At 44.2% G+C, this 27,973-nt stretch overlaps 1 protein-coding gene across 1 annotated transcript; it reads right to left on the reverse strand.

Moving 5' to 3' along the window:
* Positions 1-4,039: 4,039 nt before the first annotated feature.
* On the reverse strand, positions 4,040-27,497 carry LOC144892730 (diencephalon/mesencephalon homeobox protein 1-like). Its single transcript, XM_078781053.1, has 4 exons — positions 27,336-27,497; positions 26,304-26,442; positions 12,502-12,608; positions 4,040-4,207 (listed from the first exon to the last, which is right to left on the reverse strand). The coding sequence occupies exons 1-4, from the start codon at positions 27,495-27,497 to the stop codon at positions 4,040-4,042; spliced, it is 576 nt and encodes a 191-aa protein (XP_078637179.1).
* Between the last annotated feature and the right edge of the window lie 476 nt (positions 27,498-27,973).

Consider the following 27,973-nt stretch of genomic DNA (forward strand, 5'->3'; position numbering starts at 1 on the left):
AAATTAGAATCAGGTGCACCAGCTCAGGTGCAAATGATTAGAACATCGTTAGAGAGGATCTTGGAGGAACCAGGAACCTGTGTTATTTAAACCTCAGACATTTAGTTTGGTTTGCTCTTTGTTGTTGAAGTATGCGGCGTCACCATGCCTAGATCAAAAGAGCTCTCTGAGGCCTTCAGAAAGAAGGTTATAGATGCCTACGAGTCTGGGAAGGGATTTAAAAAGATCTCCAAACAATTTGAAATCAATCATTCGACTGTCCGGAAGATCATCTACAAGTGGAGAAGATTCCAAACAACTGCCAACTTGTTCAGGCCAGGCCGCCCCAGCAAGTTCAGCCTGACAGCAGACTGCAAGATGCTGAAAGAAGTCTCCAAGAACCCCAGAATCTCATCACGGGACCGACAGGTAGCTCTTGCCACTGTTGATGTCAAAGTGCACGAGTCTACCATCAGAAAGAGGCTGCACAAATTTGATCTACATGGGAGGTGTGCCAGGAGGAAACCTTTTCTGTCCAGAAAGAACATCAGGGCAAGACTTAAGTTTGCCAATGAACATCTTGGCAAAGACCAGCAATTCTGGAACAATGTGCTCTGGACAGATGAGTCAAAGGTGGAGCTATTTGGCCACAGTACCAGAAGACATGTTTGACGAAAACCAAAGACAGCATTTGACCACAAGAACCTGATACCAACTGTAAAGCATGGTGGTGGAAATATTATGGTTTGGGGCAGCTTTGCTGCATCAGGGCCTGGGCAGCTCACCATCATAGAATCCACTATGAATTCTTCATTGTACCAGAGGGTGCTTGAGGATAAGGTGAGGCCATCTGTCGGAAAGTTGAAGCTTAACCGAAGGTGGACCTTGCAACATGACAATGAGCCTAAACATACCAGTAAATCCACCAAGGAATGGCTGAAAAGAAAGAAATGGAGGGTTCTGGAATGGCCAAGTCAAAGCCCGGATCTAAATCCAATCGAGATGTTGTGGGGGGATTTGAAACGAGCTGTGCATGCAAGAAACCCCTCAAACATCGCACAGCTGAAATAATTCTGCATGGAGAAGTGGGCAAAAATTTCTCCCAGTCGATGTCAGAGACTGGTAGACAGTTATAAGAAATGCCTACTTTTGGTTGTTTCTGCCAAAATACCACCTATTAGAGCCAAGGGTGTACTTACTTTTTCCACATGCGAAATTTGCATTTATGTTTATTTAAATTATACAATGGACTACAAAATGTAAATGTTTCATGATATTTGTTATATTATATCACCTTTATCTATCAATATTGTTGAAATGAAGATCAAATAGCTGTATGTTGAAATATGTTGAAAAAGTCAAAACTTTACATGGGGTGTACTTACTTTTTTACGTGACTGTACCAGACATCATTCAGAAATGCAAGTGGCGATTGAAGAAGAAGAAAAAAATGAAATAATCATTGCTTCTTTATTGCTTACATGGCTAAATGATTCTTAATTCTAATCAAAAGTTCTTTTAAATGACATTTCAAAATACTTCCTCTCCCCTTACTGACCTTTCCAAACATGTCACACACAGATAGCTTCCTCCTCTCCCCAATTTTGTGTTCCCTTTCCTGCTAGCTCGCAAACCTGCACTGCATGTCCCATCTTCACCCAAAGGCATTACTTCCCTGCTGATTGAACAATAACATTGCTTTCTTATGCACGTCATCGCTTCTATAAACACCATCCCAAAATGGCTGTCCTGCTGACAAACCTTATTCATGCCACACAATTTCACTCAATAAAAAAGTTAAGTGGGTCAAGCTTTTGTTACTAAATCAATTCCTTTTTATTAGTGGCAACGATTTCAGTTTCTAAATATGGCCACAGAACATTTAAAACATGGTGAAATAAATAGTACAAGGGTCAGTACAAAAGTAATGCCTCTTATTTTTCAGTTTGTAACCAAAGCGTCGTAGGAAAGCTACGCAAGATCACAATGAAAGGTTCATCTCCCGTCCATTTTAAAATGAGCGGTGATCGGTCAAATGACATCACAGCACGTTTTCAAAATGGCTGACCCGCAAGATGCACATACGAAGCAGAGAACAGTTATTGAATTGCTTAATGTGAAAGAGGTTCGTCAAAATGTATATTCATAGGCATTTAAATAATGTGTACAGCAACTCTACCTACAATTGATGCGAGCCTGTTAGACATTGGGAAAAGCGTTTCAAGAGCAGGGAAACCGATATCAACAAGCCTTGAAGTGGTCGGCCTCATTAAACTACCTCATCCCTTTTTGGCTTGGAGTTCCCCTTCTTCCTTATGTCTGGTGCAGCTGTACCGGCTAAGTCGGGTTCTTCTCCATGCTTCAGTGACTCACTTTCTGAGGACTGGTTGAACATGACAGACTGACTGTCGGCTTCCCCATTTGTGCGCACTGTCTGGACTTTAATTCTTCAAGATGGGCCTCACTGCTGTTCCCCCACCCATTTATAACTCGCTAGGTTTTAATGTGTGAACTGCTTCAGTAAACCAAGTTACCACATCGAGTTGTCAGTTATCACATAGCTCCATTGCTGTATGTAACGTTCGTACTTATTTAATTTGGTGATTCTTAGGAAAGTCATTGAATGTTACATATAATTAATATTATTGCGCTTAAGGTAACAAGGGATTAATAAAGATTTATCACAACATTATCCTTCTGTCTCCTGTGGTATGTTGGTTTCACCCTTAAAACAACACTAAGTACACATCAGTGTCTATTTATTATCTGCCGTGACACCCTCTGGGTTATCTGTGCACTCGCTGCGGTGCCCTGAGCTCGACATGTAACAGTGCATATTCCCTGTAATGTTCATTTTAATTATATTTGGTGAAAAATAAAATAAGAGGCGTTACTTTTGTGTTTTTCAACAAAAAACTTAATTTTGGCAAACAAATTTAGTATCACTCACACTTTAGTCTATGACATGGAAAATCCTGTGATATCCCTCATCATGTATGAAGCTGCTGATGTATGAAGCTGATAAAGGTAACCGTGTGGCAGAAATTGCTGCTAATTATAAGATCAATACTAAACTTTGTTTTGTTTTTAAACTGTTTCTCTCGAACAACATTTTGCTAACTGACATTATTCCCTGTAGGATCAAGCTTTTCATTATATTTTTTCCTTCGCACCTTTTGAAAAAAAAACAAAAAAAAAACGTGTGGGATATTGTCATCAACTCCGTCTGTCTGTCTGTCAGGCTATCTCCTCCTAAACGGTTGGGCAGAAATTCACCAAATTTGGTAGCTATGATCACCACATGGCAAGTAGGTGCAGGGGCAGTATTATTAGACCTGCCCCTTAGGGATGGGGTCAAAAGATCAAATACAGAAAAATGCAATTATGGGTACAATTTTTTTTTCTTCTTCAATTAAACTGTATAGAACCGCCTTTAGAGGCCATTTTTCCCCACACCGCGGAGGTTGGCCTTTTTTGGGCACCGTAGTCCCCCTTTTTGAAGTCAAATGCCCTTTCTGCCGCCAACCCTGTTAGTCACCTCTTGCGACACACGGAATTACCAGTGAACTGGTACCCAATTTGCCGACCTCGGAAGGATGACAGGCTGAGTCAACCCCCCTGGTGTTAATTCAGCGATCGGTAGCTCCCAAGCCGGCACAATAACCGCTAAGCCAACAACAGGCTTTTCAATGAAGCTGTATATAAAACATTTTAAAATGAAACTTTGTATATGCAATGAACATTGGGACACACATAAAATATGTAACAATTTTTTTGGATTTGACCAAAATGCCCCCGGGTTCATGCCCCAGGGGGTGGGAACTTTGGCAGCAGGGGTCAAAATGGAAGAATTTTTTTTAACTCAAAATTTGATATTGGATCATTCCTGGTGAAACGTTTTGTCATCTTTCAACTTTGCTTTAAGTGTGAAGCGTGGGGATTTGCGAAGGCGCGCCATCGACTTCGCTATAGTTGATGTATTCATTTTTCAAGTTTTACATTATGTTTATGGAATGCAACAAAAAATATAAAATTATTGTACTTCAATGTTAAGTGCCCATTACAAGAAACATCCTTGCCTGTTGTTGCCATGCATAACCTGAGAAGCAGTGGCATCCTGTCTACGAGGCCCGAAAACTGAACATACACGTGATGACTGTGCTTGCTCCACCTTCTCCAAGCTCTTCTCCAACTTACGGAACTTTGCTCGACGGTTCTGGAACCACACCTATGATAGGCGGCAGATCAACAATGAGGATGATATGATGGCAGTTCATAAGCAGGTGGATTGTTAAAAGTACCTTTATTTTATGGATAAGAGAAAAATAACATATGGTTATCGTATCGAAGTACAAGCATTTTCATTACATCTGCACTTGTGTATAAATTGGTCGAAATATAATTTTATTCACACAGTTGCACTGAGAAATAAAACGTGCTTTGTTCATGTTCGGAAACATGGCTATCGTGACCACATTTACAGGTGCATAAGGGTATAAAGAGCGATATGTGTTTGTAATTGCATTGAAAGGGTAATTTTGTTCAAAAAGGGGAATTTTGCATTCAATGTAAAACAGGATGCAATGAGATGGAACAAATGGGTCTTTGAAGGCCTGGCATTCCAGGTTCAGGAACGTTCCAAATTATAACAGAGCACAACGAGAACGGCACTCGGTAGAGAGCATACCTCTGCCTGGTTGGCCATATCACTCAATGGTGAAGAATCACTTAAAAATTCTACTAGCTGGATCCGGATCTTCATCAAAATTGAATTGATTCTTCCTTGTCACACACACAACCTGTCCAACAAGTTTCGTCCAAATCCATCCATAACTTTTTGAGATATCCTGCTATGTATCGTTTTTGGCCCCGTCTCCTAATGGTGAATAATCAGTTATGAATTAAAATAATTCTCATATCCGAATCCATATTCAGATCTTCACCAAAATCGAATCGAATTGTCCTTGTCACACACCCAACCGGTCCAACAAGTTTCGGCCAAATCCATCCACAACTTTCTGAGATATCCTGCTATGCCTCGTTTTTGGCCCAATGGTGAAGAATCACTTAAAAAATGATACTAGCCGGATCCGAATCCGGATCTTCACCAAAATCTAATCATTTCGTCTTTGTCGCATATGCTACATCTCTGCCAAATTTCGTCCGAATCCGTCCACTACGTTTTGAGATATTTTGTTCACAAACGGACAGACAGACAAATGGGCAAACAGACAGACAGAGGTGAAAACATAACCTCCATCCACCTTTGATGGCAGAGGTAACAATAATAATGATAACATGACCCCGGCCTCCCTCTCCTCACCCATCTGCGGCTCCCAAAACTTTCCAGTCGGATAAATTGGGGTGGGGTAGGTGTTACGTGTTCCTCCCCGACCTCCTGGTCTCGGTATACCTCCGAACCCCGAGAGGAGCCACGGCAGAAAAATATGTTATTCTGTGTCAGGATTTCAATAATGAAACCACACCGATGATTATAAACGAACAAATGTATTAAAAATCACACACAAGAATAACGGTACAACCAATAGCAATCAAAGTGCACTAAATACATCTTAAGATGGTACCATCAGCTAAAGTAAGATAACTCACTGCGCTCCCAGTGAATGAAAAATAACCCTCCTCAATGTCTCTATAACTCATAGGTGATCCCCTCCTGCGAGTAGTGATGAGGCGATGAGGCGAGTAATGAGGCGTAGGCAAAGCGTGGACAGTCACGTGGTCCAACCCAAAAACAGACTGGTGACGGACAGGGAAATCCCAAAGGCGCGATCCAGATGTGCACTTTCACAGTTCAATCAGCGAACCGCAATGTAATCTTCAAACGCTGCTTTTGCGCACACACATCCCCGGCAGACGACAGGAGGGCGAGAAAAGCTGATGCGTAGCAAAACCTTTTTCGGTGAACGAAGCGCAAGGTTCAAAATGGCCGACGGCTCTTACTTGAGTCGAAGCGACTTGGCGAGGATTCTTCCGAACCTCCACGCCTAAACCTGATTACGCAGGTTTCTCAATCCTCCAGCGATAACCTATCGCAGGAAATTCCTTTCAAGGAAACTCAAAGTTCACTCGCGACTTTCGTTCGATCACGCTGGCTACGGAGCTTCAAGACACGTGTCTTGTCCGACTTTTCTCGCCACACCTTCTTCTTCTTCTTTTTCTCTCCTTCCGGTTCCCGATCCTGCTTCCTGTCTCTTTTTTACCATGAACGCTTTTAACCTTTTAACCACAATAACCATTTCCCTTAAACAACAACAATTATAAAACATAGAACCAGAAGTGTTTCAAGTGGATGAAAACCACAACAGCGGAAGGGACGAATCCGTAACAGTAGGGGGGTGGGGGGGGGGGGGGTGAAGGGGATAGGGTGAAGTCACCCGTGGATGGAAGTTACACCATCACCAATGGGAATAATAGTATATAGATTAAATCACATCGTAATTGTTGGAATGGCACTCAGGTAACAATAATAATGATAACATGACCCCGGCCTCCCTGGCCTGGTTGGCCATATCACTCAATGGTGAAGAATCACTTAAAAAATTATGCGAGCTGGATCCAGATCCAGATCTTCACCAAAATTGAATCGATTCTTCCTTGTCACACACACAACATGCTCAACATGTTTCGTCCAAATATGTCCACAACTTTTTGAGATTTCCTGCTTTATATCGATTTTAGCCCCATCACTCAATGCTAAAGAATCACTTAAAAAATTAAATAATTCTCATATCCGAATCCATATTCAGATCTTCACCAAAATCGAATCTATTTGTCCTGGTCAGACACCCAACCGGTCCACCATGTTTCGTCCAAATCTGTCCACAACTTTGAGATATCCTGCTATGTATCGATTTTGGCCCTATCTCCCAATGGTGAAGAATCATTTTTTAAAATTCTCGTAGCCAGATCCGAAACCGGATCTTCACCAAAATCGAATAATTTCGTCCTTGTGACATATGCTACATTTTATGACAAATTTCGTCCGAATCTGTCCACAACTTTGAGATATTTTGTTCACAGACAGACAGACAAACAGACAGGAGTAAAAACATAACCTTATTCCACCATCGGTCATGGAGGTAATTAGACGCAGCAGGAGGCCATTATTCGGCCACATTCGCCACATCAACACAGACCAACTCTATCCGTCAAAACGAGGTAACTGCATTGGAGGAAAAATAGGAGGAATGTAGATAAGACAATGTGGCACGTCCAGGGATATCCCAACGGCAGCAAAATGAAAAGGTATGTATTTTCATTATTTAAAAAAAAATAAAAAAATAAAAATTGTACTTTAAAAATAATTATGAATGCTCTGTGGTTTTTTTTCATTGTGGTTTTTGCGTCTGTTTTCTTTTTATTTTGTTTTTTTTAACTTCCAGGTAGGAGGTAGGGGGAGTTGGCAATGATGGTTCTGAGGTGAGAAACACATAGCATCAACCACACACCACCACTTGATGAGACCTCTACAGACAATACTCTGCACAGATGCACACAATCACCCATCCGTACTCGCGCTACCTAAACGCCCTGCTAATATCCCTACAACCGTCTTTCTCCAATGCTTCTAAGTACATATCAAATTCAAATTTAAAACCATATTTTGTTTGTGCTGCTGCTACCTTTCCAGGAAGACAATTTCATGCATTAACTACTCTGAGTGAAGACCCTTACCTTATTACCATCTAACTCTCCTCTTCTTTAATCTCAGGCTATGTCCCTGGTCCCACCACTGTCTACTGTGCTAAATAATTATTCTGCACTTATTTTGGCTTCCCCTTCATTATCTTAAACATCTCTATCATATCCTCTCATGACTGCCTCCTTTCTAATGTATAAAGTTCTGTCTCCTTCGGTCGCTCCTCATAGCTGAGTCTAACTAGACCCGGAATCAATCTAGTAGCAGCTTTATCCTACCTCAGTTGCGGTGGCCAAAACAGCACACAATATTCCAGATGGGGCCTCACTAAATTCCTATACAATGTTAAAACCACATATTTTGTGGTTTTAAAACCATTTATAAATCACCGCCATACGAATGGAACCTTAAACCCTGTTCTTTTCTTTATTTTGGATACTTTGTCAAGGCTCGTATAAGAACATATAACATACAGAACATATAACAAAGTGAGCAGGAGAAAAGAGTGGGGGAGAGGGGGAAGCACAACAGTAGGGAGCAGGGACATCAGGAGATCGAAGAGTTTTGTTTGCAAATCAGGAGTTTGCTTTACCTATGGCTGCCTGGCATTGTCCTGTCTGTTTACCCTCTGTATCTATTATCACCCCCTGGCGTTGGCTTAGCGGTTAGGGTGCCGGCTTGGGATCCTAGGATCCTGGGTTCGAATCCCAGTCGATCGCTGAATTAACGCCAGGGGGGTTGACTCAGCCTGTCATCCTTCCGAGGTCGGCAAATTGAGTACCAGCTTGCTGGGATGAATGATCCCGGTGTGTACCCCGATTCAGAATAGGCACACTGTATCCCTGCGCATCGTAAGAGCGTGACCAAGGGTTGGCGTCAGGAAGGGCATCCGGCCATAAAAACATTGCCTCAAACAGGGAACCATGATTGTCATGGGGCCCGCAAGGCTAACCCCCGCTCTAGCGGGGAAAATGGCCTTAAAACGATCATTCATTCATTCATTCATCTATTATCACCCCCAGATCCTTGTCCTGTGTAACACGCTCTAAGATTGCCCTTTGCGTCATGTAATCTCTGTTTTCATTATTCTTACCCATCCACATAGTGTAGCAGCATAGCAAACCTGTTGTGCATTTTGTGATACAAGCACCAAATTTGGCACAAATGTACATTAATATGTTGCGAACATTTTCAGATATTGGGCCACTTGAAATTCCGTAATTTTTTTTTTCAAATTTTTTCAAATTTCGTAATTTCAAATTTTTCGGGTGACACCGTCACAATTTCGGTCTTCGAGGCCGGCCGATATAGTGGGGCGGCTTAGCCCAAATATTCAAAAGAATTGTGCATTTTGTGATACAAGCACCAAATTTGGCACAAATGTACATTAATATGTTGCGAACATTGTGTGGTCAGCAATGAAGACGAGAGTCTGAATTACATGTATGCAAAAGACCTTGTGAACCAGTGAAGCAAATACACGGGTAAGCATGAATTAAATCTAGGGCATGATATAATTTCCATGATGTTTACCTCTACACTCAATGGTGGAAGGAGGTAATGTTTTGATCCCAGCTTGTCTGTATGTCTGTTTGTCTGTTAGTCCACAAAATTCCAGACAAAGCTTGTAGTAGTGGTAGTTGTAGTGGTAGTGGTGATAACAGAAATTGTTATATAGAACTGAACTTATATTATTATTATATGCAGAAAATAACTTCATTTCTATATGCCCTGCAGTGGACAGGTTAATTGGTTTATGCACTGAAGGGGTCACCCTGGTGTGCACTGCTGTGTTCTGCCTCACTGAGTTGTTCAGGTATGATGTACTCAGCACAAGCTTCCGGTCGGCCCGGAGGTGGGGGTGCGGGGCCTGTCACGGAACGTCAAAACAAACGGCCTGCCGGGGCCGCCCAAAAGTCGGGCGTGAGGGGCGCGTCCACTAATGGAACGCCTCTCGCTTCCCAGATCGAGGGCCACGTGGTCAGGAGAACCTCGTCCCTTCCGGTCACACTTTGCCTATCGGCCGGCCTCGAAGACCGAAATTGTGACGGTGTCACCCGAAAAATTTGAAATTACGAAATTTGAAAAAATTTGAAAAAAAAAATTACGGAATTTCAAGTGGCCCAATATCTGACTGAAAATGTTCGCAACATATTAATGTACATTTGTGCCAAATTTGGTGCTTGTATCACAAAATGCACAATTCTTTTGAATATTTGGGCTAAGCCGCCCCACTAACAGTACCTTACAGTTGTCCAGGTTAAATTGCATTTGCAATATTTTGCCCAATCTATGCAAGTATCAATACTTTCCTAAATCTGATCATCACTCTCCCTGTTTTTTTTTTGTTTTTTTGTTTTTTTTTTGTATACTGAATCGAGGCTCGTGAAAGAGCTAACATTTACTTCACAAACAAATCAACCAGACAAACAAAACACACAAAAAGAGGGAGCGGAAAACAAGTTGGGGAGAGAAGGGGAAGCACACAAACACAACATTTGAGAGCAGGGAGATGTGTGGAAGCGAGAGGGCTTGGGGGGAGGAGGCGTGGGAAGGGGGGGGGGGGGGGAGTGGAGGGAGAAGTATAAAACACAAGGACACCAAGGACTTCCAGGACAGAAGTTGGTATTTCAAAAAAGTGGAATTGTGGTGAAATTAGCGGGGGTAGAAAAGATCAAGGTTTTGGATGGGGGAAGATAAGAGATGGTGGTGAACAGCAGTTTTAACGACCTGGAGGGTGGAGTGGGATTGAAGAGAGTGAGGGAGTTTGTTCCAGAGGCGGGAGAAGAGAGGAATGAAGGAGTGAAGGTGAGCAGAGAGTCTTGATTTTGGCAGTTTGACCATAAGAGGGTTGCAGGCAGATCTTGTGCGACCTGTAGGAATATTTGCGGGACAGAGCCCAGAGAGAGCTGGGGGGGCAAGGCCAGAGAGGAGTCGGTAGAAGATGGAAAGACCACCAACCTGCCTGCGGTGAGTGAGTGAGAGGCCCTTGGAGTTAGCTTCATCGCGGGAGATTCCAATGATTCTGAATGCTTTGGTTTCAACAGCGTTATTAGCACTTGTTGGACTTAGTGTGAAACGGGGGCTTATGGATTGGGTCTCGTCCCAACCATTTCTCGGAGATGTTTGGACCAATTTTCTTTATACTTGTCACAAAGACAATACATAATAGTATACATATGTGCATCATTATGTTTCCGAATGTGATCAAATATGGCAGACTGGCAGCCATTTTAGTTATAAAAAAACCCGATGTTGAACATGTCCTCAACCACTTCTCAGACATGCATTTTCCGACCTTGTTCAAAGCTGGCACACCCAAAACATGGGTTACATATGCACGTCATTTTTTTTCGAGATCATATCCAAGATGGCCGACTGGCGGCCATGTTGTTACTTAAACGTGTCGCCAACCATTTCTCAACATGCATGGACCAATTTTGTTCAAATTTGGCACAAAAATAATACATGAGTGTGTACATATGCAGAAGATTATATTTTGTAATCCAACCAAAGATGGCTGACTGGCGGCCTTTAACGCCGTACAGCAAAATTACTAAAACCACAGGGGCTATTACATTTTACGTCTTTTTCTTCTTGTTTACCTTGCATCCAAGCTTTGTGTCTTCTGCAAATTTGGAAAGCCTACTCTTCACCCCACTATCCAAACTGTTGATGTAAATTATGAATAATAATGGTCATGGTACTGACCCCCGAGATACCCCATTACTCACATCCTCCAAGCAAGACATCCTCCCACTCACAGCTATTCTCCGCTTCTCATCACGAAGCCAGTTTCCAATCCAATTAGCTACCTGACCAGCCACTCCACAAGCCATAACCTTGGCTAACAAACTCCTATGTGGTACCTTATCAAATGCCTTCTAGAATACACAACATTCATTGCCAATCCCTCATCCACCCAATCAGAAACTGTTTCATAGAACTCTAAAAGATTTGTTAGGCAAGACCTACCTTTGGTAAACACATGCTGGTTGCCTTTAATTAGTTTGTAATTATAAATGGTTCCTTATCTGATCCCTAATTAATCTCTGCTCATTGACGCAGCGTACTGCAATGGCTCACTTTTTCTCCAGAGACTACTCATTTTTCCAACCTGGGAAGGATGACAAACTGAGTCAACCCACTTGGTGTTATTTTGGTACAGTGGGGGCTTGAACTCTGGTAGCCACCTTAACCGTTAAGCCACCACCAAGCATAATCCTTACATATCCAGGGTGTCATTTACCTTTGTGTACAGTAATGAGTGAAATTTTGGCTGGAAAGGGTGGAAATGCGAATGGTTCGGTGGATGTGCGGAGTATCGTTGAGAGAGAGGAAGACAAATGATGAATTGCGAAAGATGATGGGAATAGAGCCTGTGATTGATGATGTGAAGAGGAACAGGTTGAGATGGTTTGGTCATGTGTTGAGGAAGGATGAAAGTGACTGGTTGAGAAGAGTGATGGAAGTGAATGTAGAAGGAAGTAGAGGATGGGGAAGACCGAGAAAGACTTGGCTAAAGATGGTGGAAGAAGAAATGCGGGCAAGGGGGTTAACAAGGAGAGATGCAGAAAATAGGGGAAAATGGAGAAGATTGTCATGGGGACCACAAGGCTAACCCCCGCCCTAACAGGGAAAATGGCCTTAAAATGCCTGTTGTTGTGTTGATGAGTGAAATTTGGCATACATGAGAATAATCCAGGCCTCCAAAAGATAAATTACATTTCAAGATATTGATTGCATTTAAATTAAAATATATTTATTTATTCTCTCGGTCGGTTTAAGCCATGAGGATCAAAGTGAGTTTAAAAATACAATCAACAGCCAATCAAAGCAAATGTATAAAAGTATATTCCTACCATGATTCTTTGAGGTGAGACCCCAACTGAGAATGCGATTGCTTTACGTTTCGCTGATTCCGGGTAGTGATCTTCTTGAAAAGCTGCCTCCAGCTGCTGAAGCTGAACTGAAATGGAAACCACGTCAGCAAATTACCTAAAATGGGGGGACTGACATGAAAAGTGCTGTTGTTCTACAATGGTGAAACATATATGCATAGAAATACCAAGAAATAAAAGACGACCTTCTGTACTCTTACCTCATGTTCATCTTTTTATCTCATCATCCATCATCATCATCATTTTATGGCCGTTTTCATGTTTGCACTTGTAAGCCGTGATTCACCTAATGGCTGCTCCCCAGGCTGCATGATCCATTGCTAGCCCTTGTGTTAGTCCCTTAACTCTGATATCTCTCAGCAACTCGTTCTATGTTTTCCTCAGACAGCCTCTAGCTCTCCTTCCATTCACATTCATATTTATACACCTCTTCACACAGCTGTCCTCCCCAATCCTTTCCATGTGTCCGAACCACCTCAACCTACCCCTAAGCATAACCTCATGAATGCTCTCGCTACCAAACCTATCTCGTAATTCCACATTTGGTTTCCTATCCTTCAATGTCACATTACACATCAATCTCACCATTCCCATTTCATTTAATTCACAAATTCAAATTTATTTAGTATGTACGAGGGGCAGTCAATAATGTAATGTGATGAAAATGTGATGAAATGATGTAATGTGATGTAATGTGATGAATGTCACATCACAGTAATATGATGAAATGTGATGTAATGACTCGAGCTGAACGAGGAGACGAACCGCGCAAAGGGACGACCTTGAAGGAGCTTATATAAACTGTGTCCATTCAGTGCGCAATCAGGTGGCATTTTGTATCCCAGTACTGTAGACTACTGAGATTTAACAGGTACGTAAATGCTTGCTTGCAGGAAACTAGAAGGAGATGCATGCTTGATTGGTTTCTTTATGGAACTAATAATCTGCATTCTTGTGTTGTAGGATGGTTAGCGATATCGTTAAATAAAGCCTCATTTCTTGGAAGAGATCTGAGTTTTATTTCACAACAATTAATTGAACTATTTCTCGACTTCACGAGCCATGGAGAAGCTGATTAAGCTGGAAAGATTCAATGGCGACCCACATGCCAGCGATGCCTCCAGCCAATGGACCTATTGGGAACGAGCTCTCGGGCACCACATGTCGACTGTTCCCGACCTCTCTGACGCGCAGAAGTTGACTATTCTCCACAGTAATGTGTCGAACACGGTCTATGATTATTTCACTCATTGTGAGACATATGAGGTGGCCAAAGCAACTTTGTGCGCACTTTAGGTGAAACCGAAGAGTCCGATGATAAAGAAGAGGAGCGAAGAGTCCGATAAAATGTGCCGATTGAGCAAAGCCAAGCGTGTGACTCTGGCGGGGGCCTTCCTGTCAAGCACCGACCCGCTCACCATGACTGCTTCTCGCGGGCTCGCCAAAGCTGTGATTCCGGTGAAGATTAACGGCCAGGATGCTGATGCATTGATTGACACGGGGAGCAGTGACAGTTTCGTCAGTCACACTCTGGTTCGAAGTCATGGATGGCCCATCATGCCGACCCGGTGGCCTACCCAGGTCTATATGGCATCCGCGTCACTGTGTCAAAGCACCAAAGGGATCTGTGTTGTAAATCTGGTGGCCAACGGAGTAATGTATACGGATGTTAAACTGTTAGTACTGCAAAATCTGTGCTCAAATTTGCTCTTGGGTCACGATTTTTAAAATAGTCACGGGAGACTGGAAATGCAATTTAAGGGAGCTAGTGCCAAGACCTTCATGGTATGCAGTTTGCCGGAAATGTCGATCGACCCCCTCCGCTGTTTCCGTGTTTAACTCCCGACTGCCATCTGGTCATGGTAAAGTCCAGACGGTATTCAAGGGCGGACGCTCAATTTAGAGAGCGAAACCAAACTATTGTTATGGGAGGGAATTATCGAGACCAGTGTTTCGCCGTGGAGAGCTCATGTACTCGTGGTCGCTAGTCCGAACCACCGGAAACGAATGGTAATTGACTACTCACAAACGATTAATCGTTGTACTCAGTTGGACGCCTATCCGCTCCCAAAGATGGACGATATGTTCCGGGAGGTGGCTACCTACAGGGTGTTCAGCACCTTAGATATTCGCAGCGCGTATCATCAGATACCGATTAGAGAAGCCGATCGACCCTTATACCGCCGTTGAATCAGGGCAGCGGTTGTACCAATTTCGATGAATTCCCTTTGGAGTCACGAATGGGGTAACCTGCTTCCAACGTGTGCCCGATGACATCATAGCCAAAGAGCAATAATTAAAGGATGTGTTTGTGTACGTTGTCAATGTGACGGTCTGTGGCCGTGATCAAGCCGACCACGACGCAAATTTGCAGAGATTCTTTGGTGTGGTGCGAAAGCACAATTTGCCCTCAATGAAGATAAGTGTAAGTATTCAGCCAAAACTATAGACCTGTTCGGGTACACAGTGACCGATGGAGAGATTAGGCCCGACGCAACTCACCTACAACCGTTGCTCGAGATGGCCCCTCCCCCTGATCTGGCTGCGCTGCGCCGGGCACTAGGTCTGTTTGCGCATTACTCAAAATGGATCCCACGGTACTCGGAGAAGATCAGACCACGAGTGGAATGCAAATTATTCCCATTGACCTTGTCGGCTAAAGCTGCTTTTCAACAACTCAAAACCGACATAGTGGGCGCTGTGGTGACCTCGATAGATGAAGCGGTACCTTTCATGATCGAGACGGATGCCAGCGACTGTGCGATTGTCGCTATGCTCAACCAGGCGGGACGCCCCGTCACATCCTTTTTGAGGACTTTGTCTGATAGCGAATGGCGCCATTCTGTGACAGAAAAGGAGGCATACGCTGTCGATGAAGCTGTCAGACGGTGGCATCACTTTCTCCTTGGAAAACATTATCAACTAATTACCGACCAACAGTCAGTGACTTTTATGTACAACACACAGCATTCTCAAAAGATTAAGAATGACAAAATAGCTCGCTAGCGCATAGAGTTAGCCGACTTTAGTTTTGAGATCGTGGATAGACCTGGGAGGGATAATGTGGCGGCCGATGCACTGTCTTGGCCTGTCTGCGCTTGCATGACGTCAGAAGATTTACGTGGCATCCATGAATCATTGTGTCATCCGGGCATCACCTGGTTAGCTCACTTCATACGATGTAGGAATCTGCCCTTTTCCATTGAAGATGTCCGGCGACTTTGTCGGTCGTGTCCTGCGTGCGCCAAAGTCAAACCGAGATTCAAAAGACCTCCCATAGGGACTTTGATCCATGCGGGACAACCTTGGGAGCGACTGCATGTGGATTTTAAGGGGCAGTTGCCAGGGCTTGGCCCACGACGATACATTCTTACATTTGTCGACGAGTACTCACGATTCCCGTTCACATACGCCTGTGCTTATATGTCATCCACGACTGTTATACGCTGCCTTCAGCACATGTTTCTCACATTCGGCTATCCTGCTTAAATACACTCAGACCGAGGTGCCGCATTTCTGTCCAGGGAGGTTAAGCAATTCCTCCAGGAACTCGGAGTAGCCTCCAGCCGTACTGCCGCGTATAACCCCCAAGGCAATGGCCAGGTGGAACGTTACAAAGGAATTGTATGGAGAGCAGTTACGATGAACTTGAAGACATGTGGGTTACCTGTGCAATCATGGGAGTGAGTGTCACCTGAGGCGTTGCATGCCATCCGAGCATTACTCTGTACCGTGACAAACGAAACCCCACACGAGCAGTTATTTCGTTATTTCGCTACCAACGATGCACAGTGCCAGTGGGCAATCGCTCATGGCTGTCGGAACCCGGTCCTGCTCTGCTGAAGCGAGCGGTCAGGCAAAGCAAGTACGAGCCGTTTGTAGATCGCGTACACATTTTAGAGGCCAACCTGGAATACGCTCACGTCAGATTAAAGGATGGGCAAGAAACTACGGTATCGGTCTGACACCTCGCTCCCTGCGGAGAGATCCTGGATGAGAGGGACACGAAGGCTAATGGCATCGCAGAGATCCCCAATTAATTGAAGCCGTATGATTTGCCGGAGGCTGAGGACGGGATTATACTTCGTTACCTGGTTCGCCAATCTGAACAGTGACGGTTAGTCCGCAAAGAATCCTATCAGGCGAAGACAAACTTCCCGCTACGGGTAGTGACGGATCTGGCCGGGAAGGGATATATCGCATCCGTTCGGGCCGTCTGTGCCAGCCACCGAATCGCCTCGGTTGGTAGGAATTCTGTGGGTTATTGGACTGCTCCATTTTTTTTGGTATTGCTTTATGGCTTGCTTGAATTTTTAACGGAGGGAGAATGTGATGAAATGTGATGTAATGACTCGAGCTGCACGAAGAGACGAGCCGCGCAAAGGGACGACCTTGACGGAGCTTATATAAACCGTGTCCATTCGGTGCGCAATCAGGTGGCATTTTGTATCCCAATGCTGTAGACTACTGAGATTTAACAGGTATGCAAATGCTTGCTTGCAGGAAACTAGAAGGAGATGTATGATTGATTGCTTTCTTTATGAAACTAATAATCTGCATTCTTGTGTTGTAGGATGGTGAGAGATCTAGTTCAATAAAGCCTCATTTTTTGGAAGAGGTCTGAGTTTTATTTCACAACAAGTAACCTTAAAATATTTTTCACAACTTCTATATTACATGTACGTGTGTAACAACTGTTATTTTTCAACATAATCCCCATTGTGTTCAGTGCGTTTTTCCAGCGCTTTACTAAGGCCTGGATTCCTCGATAAAAAAATATTTGGGCTGCTTGTGGAGCCATTCGTGCACCGCCTCTTGGACCTTTTCGTCGGATCGGAAAGTGGTTCCACCAAGCCCCTCTTTAAATGGCCCAAAGATGTGGTAATCCGAAGGGGTGAGATCTGGTGAGTGGGGTGGATGAGGAAGACACTCAAAATGCAGGTCCTCGATTGTTGCAGCTGTAGGGTGGGCAGTGTGGGGCTGAGCATTGTCATGCTGCCGCAAAACACCGGTAGTGAGTAGTCCACGACGTTTTGATCTGATTACTGGTTTCAGATGATATTAAGGAGGTCGCAGTATGATGCACTGGTGACTGTGGTCCCTCTGGGCATGTAATGCTCTACAAGTGGGCCTCGGCTATCCCAGAAGAGCATCAGCATCACTTTTCCAGTGGATGGCTGTGTGTGGAATTTTTTGGGCTTTGGTGAAGTTGAATGGTGCCACTCTTTGCTTGCCCTCTTCATTTCTGGCTGAAAGTACTGGACCCAGCTTTCATCCCCAGTCACTACGCGCTGTAAGAAAGCGTCGCCTTCTGTTTCGTAACATCGCAGAAGTTCTTCACATGCATCCACTCACCGTTCTTTCAGTTTGGCTGTGAGTTGTCTAGGCACCCACCTTGGAGACACTTTGCAGAACCCCAGCACATTGTGAATGCGATGCTGTGCTGAACCATGGCAAATGTTCAACTTGGAGACCACTTCATCCAGCGTAATGCGATGGTTTTCCCTCAGCACATGCTCAACTCCTGCAACCATTTCTGGTATGTCGGCTGTGTGAGGCCGGCCAGAGCAAGCAGCATCTGCCACACTGGGCACTCCACTTTTAAACTTCCTATCCCAGTCGTACACTAGGGGGGGAGGGTTGTGGGGGAGGAGGAAGCAGGAGAGGGAAAGTTGAGGAAGGGAGTGGAGGAGGGTGCAAGGGGGAGGGGAGGGGGAGGTGAGGAAAGATATACTACCTATACATCTTTGGGGGGGGGGGGTGGCTTTGATAGGCCCCTCCGTTTTGGGGGATGGGTGGAAGGGAAGAAGGAAAAATGTTCCCGTGCAAAGTTGTTTTTTTTGTTTTTTTTGGGATACAGAATCGAGGCTCATGTAAGATCTAACACATTGAACATGAAAAACATGCACAGACATAAAACATGCAATGAAGGGAGCGGGAGACAAGAGGAGGAGACAAGAGGGGGAGAGAGGGAAGCACACAAGCACAACAACAGAAGAGAACAGGGACGTCGGTAGATCTGTGGAAAGGGGAGGGCTGGGGGAGGAGGAAGGGGTACACAGTAAAAAGCAAATTAACACTTCCAGGAATTTCAGGAAGGAAGTTGGGGATTTAAAGAGGTGGATTTGAGGTGTTTTAACGGGGGTAGAAAAGATCAAGGTTTTGGATGGGGGGGGGGGGGGGGGAGATAAGAGATGGTGGTGAACCGCTGTTTTAAAGACCTGGAGGCAGGAGAGGGATTGAAGAGAGTGTGGGAGTTTGTTCCAGAGGTGGGAGAAAAGAGGCATGAAGGAGTGAAGGTGAGCAGGGAGTCTTGATTTTGGGAGTTTCACCAGAATAGGGTTGCTGGCAGATCTTGTGCATCCTGCAGGAATATTTGAGGGACAGAGCACAGACAGAACAGGGGGAGCAAGGCCGGAGAGAAGTCGGTAGAAGACAGAAAGACCACCTACCTGCCTGCGGTAAGAGAGAGAAAGGCCCTCAGAATCGGCTTCATGGTGGGAGATTCCAATGATTCTGAATGCTTTGGTTTCAACTGCATGAAGCCAAGTTAGGTGTGAGGCAGGAGCACCAGCCCAAAGGGGAGAGCAGCATTCCATTGAGCTGCGGATGAAAGCCTTGTGTGTGGTGAGGAGCTCAGAAGTGCCCAGAAAGGACTTCGCATGACGGAGGATGCCCAGTCGGCGACTGGCTTTGGAGGCCAGCTGGGAAATGTGGTTTTTCAAGGAAAGATCATGGCAGATAGTGAGACCCAAAAGCTTGAGTGACAGAACGTCTTCAAGAGGATTGTTGAGAAAGTAGATGGGAGGGTTGTCCAAACCGTCTTTTCGGAGAGACAAAGTGAGAGTGTGAGATTTGCCAGGATTGAAAGACATGTTCCACTTGTGTGACCAGTTTGTGATAATGTCCGGGTCTGCAGAGAGTGAAGAGGCTGCTGCCTGCCTATCGGAGGGTTGGGATATGGAGCGGCAGAGAGTGGAGTCATCAACAAAGAGATAGAGAGGATTTTCCAGAGAGTCAGAGATCATTAATGAAGACCAGAAAAGCAAGGGCCCAGAACACTGCCTTGAGGAAGCCAGCCTGAGCAGAAAGGGGAGAAGAGAGAATGCCTTTCAGGGCCACACATTGACTGCGACCAGAAAGGAAATCTGCAAGCCATGCGAGGAGGTTTCCAGGGATACCATATGAAGAGAGTTTGTTGAGCAAGGCGAGGTGCCAGACCATATCGAAGACACGAGACATGTCAAGGGAAACAGCTCTGATTTCCTGTTTGGCATTGAGGACCTCCATCCATTGTTGAGACAGCAGAAGCAGCATGTCCAGAGTAGAATGACCTGGTCTGAATCCAAAATTGATGATCCGAGATCAAGCCATTGGAGAAGAGGAAGGTTTTGATGTCAGAAGTGATGATCGATTCCACGACCTTGCCGATTATTGGGAGCAGGTTTATTGGTCTGTTGTTGTGAGGATCTGTTTTTGCACCTTTCTTTTGTAAAGCGGTAATGTTGGCTGATTTCCAAGCAGATGGGAGATGACCTTGGGCAAAAGAGAGGGTGATGAAAATTAAGAAAGGGTGTGAAAGAGCGACAGAGCAGGCTTTTCGGACCAGTGGGCTGATGCCATCTGGTCCAGTTACAGAATCAGAGTTGAGGTTTGACAGAGACTTGGCTGGAACAACCTGTATGGAGAGATCAATCCGGTTTCCACCTTGTCAGGAGAGAAGGCCTTGGAGTCCAGGAGCAGCTGGGTTCGACTGGGTAAGGTGGTTACAGAGAGAGGTGGGTTTGGGACACAATATTTTAAGGCAAACACAGAGTTGAGGCATTCGGCTTTGTCACGTGTGGTGTCGGCTGTGTAGCCGCTTGAGGTAAGGGAGAGGATGGAGGTGGAACAAACACCAGAAAAAGATTTGACCAGACACCACCAGGGTTTGGAGGAGGGAGACAGGTTTGAGAGTTCAGTCTTGAGATTAGAGAGATAGTGCTTCCTGGCTCTCTTTAGGGTAGACACACACTTGTTCCGAGCTTTGTGAAAGGAACTGAGATTGCCTTCAGTTGGATTAGCCTTCCAAGAGGCAAAGGCAAGCTGTTTCAGGGCAGCTGCTTCACCACAAGATTCAGTGTACCATGGATGGGAGGAAGGGTATGACAACTGAAGACGAGATGGGATAAATCTGTGCATGAGAGAGAGCAGTTTACTTTAGAAGAATTCCCAGGAAGAGTTGATGTCAGAGGCACTGGAGATGGGAGACTAGTCCAGATGATTGATCGGTACTTGGAGACCATGCCAGTCGGCCTGAAATGCCAGACTCGACGACGCTGAGGAGGCCCTCTGAGAATGGCCAGAGAGATATCCACTTTAACAAGAAAATGATCAGAAGAACCGATTGGAACAGAAGAAGAGCAGCAGACATTTGCAGGGAAGTTTGTCATAACCAAGTAGAGAAGAGAAGATGCTCCATTGACTGAGATTCGGGTCGGGAAATTGACAGATTGTGTCAGTCCCAATGAGTCGCAGAAATCCATTGCTGAGATGCCATGGCTGGTTAGAGTGGTACCCACACCTAGCCAGCTGGCATGATGACAGTTGAAGTCGCCACATATGAGGAAGAGAGAGTTGGGATGAGTGGATAGAAGTTGGTCCATGTTGTCAGACAGCGAAATGTAAATGGAGTCATCACTGTTTGGAGGACGGTACAGAACACATCTGAACAAAAGGTGGGAGCGGAGATGAAGCAGTAGCCAGAGGTACTCCTGGGGGTGGGGTGGAGAGAGGGCAGTGCAAGGAGAGTGAGGAAGAGAGTTTTTGATAAAGATAGCAACCCCACCACCAGGACGAGGCTCAGGTCTATCATACCGGAGGAGCGAGTAACCAGGAAGAGTTATTAGGGAATCAGATACATCTTGAAGGAGGAAAGTTTCTGTTAAGCAGATTACATCTGGTTTGTCAGAAGCAACCTGCATGGAGAGATCAATCAGGTTTCAGCAAACGCCCCGGATGTTTAAGGTCCATACCGTTAAGAAAGAGGGAGGAGGAGCATCGGGTACAGGACAGGGGAGGGGAGAAGTAGGGTAAGATGAGGGGTGAGAGGGGGAGGTAGTGAGAGCTGTTGATAGTGTGTCAGAGATTGCAGAAGAGCTAGGAGAAAGGAAAGGAAAGGATGAGGAGGGCAAAAGGTTTGATGGTGATGGGATGAGGTACAGTGAGGGGTTGTTTGGAGGAGCAGAGCAAAGTAGAAGGTTGGAAGAGGTGGAGGTATGAGATAGAAGGGAGAGGAAGTGGGGAGGAGGCAGCATTGAGGAGGAGCTGGAGGGGGGAGAATTGGAGAAAGATGGTAGGGGGGAGATTTGAAGGGGAGGGGTTGGGGGAGAGTTTTTAAGTGGAGGGGTGAGGGGGGAGTTTTGAAGAGGAGGGGGGATGGGGGAGATTTGAAGGGGAGGGGCAAGGGGAGAGATTCGGAGGGGATGGGCGAGGCAAGAGTTTAGGAAGGGAGGGGCGAGGGGAGTTTAGGAGGGGAGAGGCGGGGAGGGAGGATTGAAAGGGAGGGGTGAGGGGGCGTTTTGGAGGGGAGAGGTAAGGGGAGAGTTTTGAAGGGGCAGGCTGGGGGCGGGGGGGGGGGGGTTGAATGGGAGGGGTGGGGTGAGTTTTGAAGGGGAGGGGTGAGGGGGAAGTTTTGAAGGGGAAGATTTGAAGGGGAGGGGCAAGGGGGGAGATTTGGAGGGGTGGGGCAAGGGGGGACAATTGAAAGGGAGGGGTGAGGAGGGAGTTTAGGAGGGGAGGGGTGAGGGGGAGTTTAGAAAGTGGACATTTAATGACAAACAGACATTTATTACAAACTGGGTTTATTGTGATTTTCAAGTCAGAGATTCGTTTGAAAACGATAGAGGAGGGGTGGAATGCAGGTGAGCTTTGAGAATGTAACGAGGAGGAACTGTGAGGGATTTAGTTTTTTTTGAAGTGGAATTAATTGTGGAGTGCTTCATAACCTCAGTGTTACACAGGTATAAAAGGAAAATTGTAATGCCCTCTGCCACAATCACCAGGTGACGTTACACAGTACACATTTACATGGAGAATTTACGCCCCTTCCCTGGTCCCCCACACCCCCGAATGAGGCCGTGGCCACATAGCCTATGTTACCCCTAGACAAAGTTGCATTTGTACCCCGAGTATAGTATAAAAGCGTTTTCAGCTGGAGTACCCGGCGTAGCTCAGGCGAAAAAGCAACTAACATATTTGAAATGAGGGCAAATACTCGTATAAAGAAAAAGCAATTGCATCCAAATCCGAATCCATCACAAATGTCAATCAATCACAAATGTCAATCCATAAGTATATACTAGCTGAATGCACCCGGCGTTGCCGGGTTCTTTTTGAATGAATTTAATCTTCTGTACATAGGTCTGACGCGAGCCCAGTATCAGTTAGTGCTCAACGATTCCTGGTTCTTTCCTCTGTCGGGCCTCGCATGAGAGAATTTTGAAAGCATGTGTTGCAATCAGTCAGATATTCCTATTAAGTGCATAAGTTGTACTTCAAGATAATTTTGAAAGAAGAAGAAGATTTATTGCAAAATGGGCCCAGCCCGGCCGAGGCGGCCTCGACCGGCCTCGCCTATAACCTTCCCGGGGCCCGTCCCGACATTTTTAGTTCTTTTTGAATGAATTTACTACTATAATTCAGCTTTTACTCACGGCCCTAGAAGATTGACTACTATAATTCAGCTCAGCTTTTAATTGTGAAATGGGCCCAGCCCGGCTGAAGCGGCCTCGACCGGCCTCGCCACCTAGCCTATAACCTTCCCGGGGCCCGTCCCGATATTTTTTGTTCTTTTTGAATGAATTTACTACTATAATTCAGCTTTTACTTGCGGCCGTAGAAGATTGACTACTATAATTCAGCTCAGCTTTTAATTGCGAAATGGGTCCAGCCCGGCCAAGGTGGGCCTCGACCGGCCTCGCCACCTAGCCTATAACCTTCCCGGGGCCCGTCCCGACATTTTTTGGTTTTCTTCTTTCTTCATTAGAGGTTTCCTTCTGTCTTTCACCGTTCAGAAGATTAGCGCGTGCAGACAAACAAACAAACAAACTTTCTTTTATATATATATATAGATAGATAGAATAAAAGAAAGAATATATATATGTATGTATGTATGTATGTATGTATGTATATATATACAGTGAAACCTTGACTTACGAGTTTAATTCGTTCTGTGACCGAGCTCGTAACTCAATTTGCTCGTTTCTCAAATTAAATTTCCCCATTAAAATGAATTGAAATGCTATTAATCCGTTCCAGCCCCCCAAAAACCACACCAATTTTTTTTGAAATATGTATATAAAAATATCTCGTGCTTTATATTTCACCTGTACGCAGCATACAAGTTGGCAGGATGGCCTGGACTGGAGGTACGCACACTTGACTCTAAACTGTCCAGCCTGGGTTTGAATCCCGACCCAGCTATAACCTGTCATGTCGGTGTTTCACAGGCAGGGTGATTCATCAATGTGTGTACCGCTAAACTGGGTGCCCCGTTTGCGTCCCATTAGTTGTTGGATGTTAAGGATCTCACCGTGTCTTCCACAAAGAGAAGGCGAGCTATCGCCGGCACTCTGAACAAGTTGTGGCCTGGCATGCTCTTCTCCTCTGCCGTTATATACGTCCTCCTCGGCATCTTTTTCCAGAAGAGCCCTGTCTCGTCACAATTGAAGATTTGCTGGGGGATGTATCCTTCGGCTTCTATCAGTTCGGCAAAAGTTATAATAAAATCTTCAGCTGCCTTCACATCCGAGCTTGCTGCCTCACCATGCCTGACAACGGAGTGAATGCCGGTCCTCTTCTTAAAATTATCAAACCATCCCCGACTGGCCGACTGACTCTTCCGATGCCTTGTCCGTTGATGTTTCCGCCGTCTGCTGCACCAAATCCCCGTAAATGTCTCGTGCCTTCTCACAGATGATGCTCTCGGTCACGGTATCTCCTGCGAGCTGCTTCTCCGTCAACCACACAAACAACAACTTCTCCATCTCTTCATGGATAGAGGTCCGGAGCTTTGAAATAATCGTAACGCCCTTGGCTGGCGTTATAGCCTTTATCGACTCCTTCTGCTTCAAAATCGTACATATCGTAGAAGTACTACGATCGTACTGCCTCGCCAAGTCGACAACACGCACACCTCGCTCATGTTTTTCGACGATTACGTGTTTTATATCCAAGCTCGCTCGCTCGTAACTCAGATCTCGGCTCGCATCACAAAGCAAAAAATCGACCGAGCGACGGCTCGTATCTCGGAAAACTCGTAAGTTGGTGCACTCGTAAGTCAAGGTTTCACTATATATATATATATATATATATATATATATATATATATATATATATATATATATATATATATATATATATATATATATATATATATATATATATATATATATATATAGACTTGGTGAAGAAAAGCACAGATCATGTCTTACAACAGCCAAACCTGCACAACCTGTGAGCACTAATGGCCATCTGCAACATTTACAAACTACGTTGCCACAGTTTATTGGTTATATCTAATATATAAAGCTCTTTCTAACCACTGACTCACTGATATTAATATTTGGTACCTTCCAGGTGTATTTAAAATAAAAAAATTAAAATATATCACACAAAAAAAATAATAATTAATGTATGAAAACAAATCACAAAGAAAAATCGAAAAAAAGTTGCACCTCTATATCTCCAAAACCACTCCATCAAAAAAAATTGAAACATGGCTCATTGTCAAGTACTCTGCTTGGGGAATAAGATATGTTTATGATGATGACATCGGCACCTTAATTATGACGTAATAATTCGACAATGTACAACACTTGATTCGATCAGTATGAATTTTTTTTTCTCTGCAATTCTTGGTCCGATTGAAACGAAATTTTCACCATAAGAGGGCCTCCTCCTGTATAATATTTTAATGATTATTATGACGTCATAGGTAACGTGCTACAGGCGCCATCTTGGAAAAACTTCACACCTCTATATCTCTGAAACCACTCCATGCAAAAAATTGAAACCTGGCTCATTGTCAACTACTCACCATGGAGAATAAGATATGGTAATGATGATGTCATCAGTGCCTTCGTTATGCCGTCAAAATTCGACAAATAAAACACATCCATCCAATCGTTATTTTAAAAATTTCAGCTACTGTTGGTCTGATGGACACTAAATTTTCACCATAGGAGCGCCTCCTCCTTTAGAATATTTGAATGATAATCATGACGTCATAGGTCATGTGTTACAGGCGCCATCTTGGAAAAACCGAAAAACGTTGCACCTCTATATCTCCAAAACCGCACTATGGAAAAAAATTGAAACGTGGCTCATTGTAAATAAGTCCATATGGGAAATAAGTGTTGCTAACGATGACATCATTGGTGCCATAATTATGACGTCATAATTCGACAGGGACAACACTTCGTCTGATCATTTTCAAATTTATTGAGCATGATCTATGCAACAATTATATTAGAGAATATACATTTATGATGTCATCGCTCACGTGGACTGGCAGCCATATTGGATTAAAAAAAAAAAACGTTCAAAAACAGAAGAGTTGGCTCACACCAAGTTGACTGTGCAGGTTAAGTATTCTATGAATACTATCTAGTTGGGTAAGTGATTAGCTTTGGACACATTCTTCATTCGTTTGTTCATTACATAGTGTAAAAATAGAGTGATTGGTTCTGAGTGTGAGATTTGTAATGTGTTAAATACATTACCAGTGCTGTACAGAGTCCTTGGTTTCTTCTTTGATGGTGCTGAAGATCCCTTTGGCTCCATCATCACCTCTAAAACTGTGGTTGGAGCGGACCAGTCCTTCTTATGGACAAAATCTTCTGGGAGAGGTCCAGCAGTCGACTGTTGAGAAACATATAAATTGTCTTTACATGTCCCTGGATGTGAACAGTTTGCCAGGTAAACATTGGATGAAAGCACCAACATGTCAGTTTTCTGTTGCTCTCCAGACAAAATGGCTCCTGTCGAACCCCCTGCTCCAGCCCATGCAGTCTTTGTTTCATGGACACCCCGGCTATCGCTTTGGGACTGATGAGGCCTTTTCCTCTGAGGCATCACAAGTTCATTTGCACCACAGGATGCTGTGGAGAAGCAGCCAGGGTTCAGATCCTGAACCCTCAGACTTGACGAGACAAGCTCACTGCTGTTGTGTGCTATTGCTTTTTCAAGAGATGCCACTGGCTGTTCTATAATAGATGACGCAAAGCATTGAGGTAAATAATGTACGTCAAAGTAATCGTTCTTCAAACAGTCTTCTCCTCCCTCATTCGTAGCCAATTTTGATATCATCCTTTCCTTGCAAGTAGTGTTTTTAGTGTAACAATTAACAGAGTTTCCATCATCAACTATATTGGATTGGACGGCATTACAACCGACGAGGTCAAAAGAGTCAGTTCCATTTTGTTGTGTCTCTGCCTTTTGTTCAGCTCCTGAATTCTTCCCAAAAAATACAGACTGAGAGCAAGGGGAAGACTCAATGACTAGCTCAATTTGTGCATCAATACCAGTTGTGGCTGTAGAAGGTACAGGAGAGAGAGATTTAAGAGCAATATATTTCCCATTGTATTTTCCAACATTCTTGCCATTATTGTGCAACTTGTAAGGGTCAGTCCCAGCTGCTTCCTTCTCTTGCAGACCTTTCACTTCGAGAGTTTCCATGAAGTGACTGTCAGGTTCCAGAGCAATATTTGTGCAACCTTTTACATTTCCTGCACAATCATTCATGGCCTGCTTACCACACAGTAAAATAAATGTTGGTGGAAGTCTTTGGTCAACATCTCCTGGGGCAATTGTTTGATTGAGAGTTGTATTTTTTGCCAAGTCAAGGAAAACCACATTCGCTGAACTCTGGCTGCTGCCCGAAGTTCTTCCATGTTCCTCGGGTCCTTCCATACCATCCTGAGTTAAAAACAAAGGCATCACGAAGCATTAACATCAATGACTATTTCATGACAATTATCATATTCATATATTTCACATAAATATATACATATACACTACCGGTCAAAAGTTTAAGTACAACCAACATTTTTTAATATTTTACTGTTTCATGTGCAAAATGGACAAAAGATGTGAACAAAACTCTTACCAAAGATAAATCTGCTTTTCTACTGATAATATATTGTGCTTCAATGCATCTTTCTTGTGTGAAACGTAGGTTTAAAGCAATTTTTGGAAATAGGTCGAAAAGTGCAATATAAAATCTAAACTGAAACGTGAAGTTAATGTTATAAACTTTTCATGTAAGGAGCAAAAACTGTTTACAAACACTCTGCTCTGTGTGGAATGAATGTTTGTTGTTAGTATCTTCATCACGTGCAATGTCTATTATTGCCAGGCATTGCAAAAAATGTTTACAGAAAGGCCGGCCATA

Source organism: Myxine glutinosa, chromosome 6, assembly GCF_964187855.1.
Source record: "Myxine glutinosa chromosome 6, kmMyxGlut1.1, whole genome shotgun sequence".
NCBI lineage: Eukaryota > Metazoa > Chordata > Myxini > Myxiniformes > Myxinidae > Myxine > Myxine glutinosa.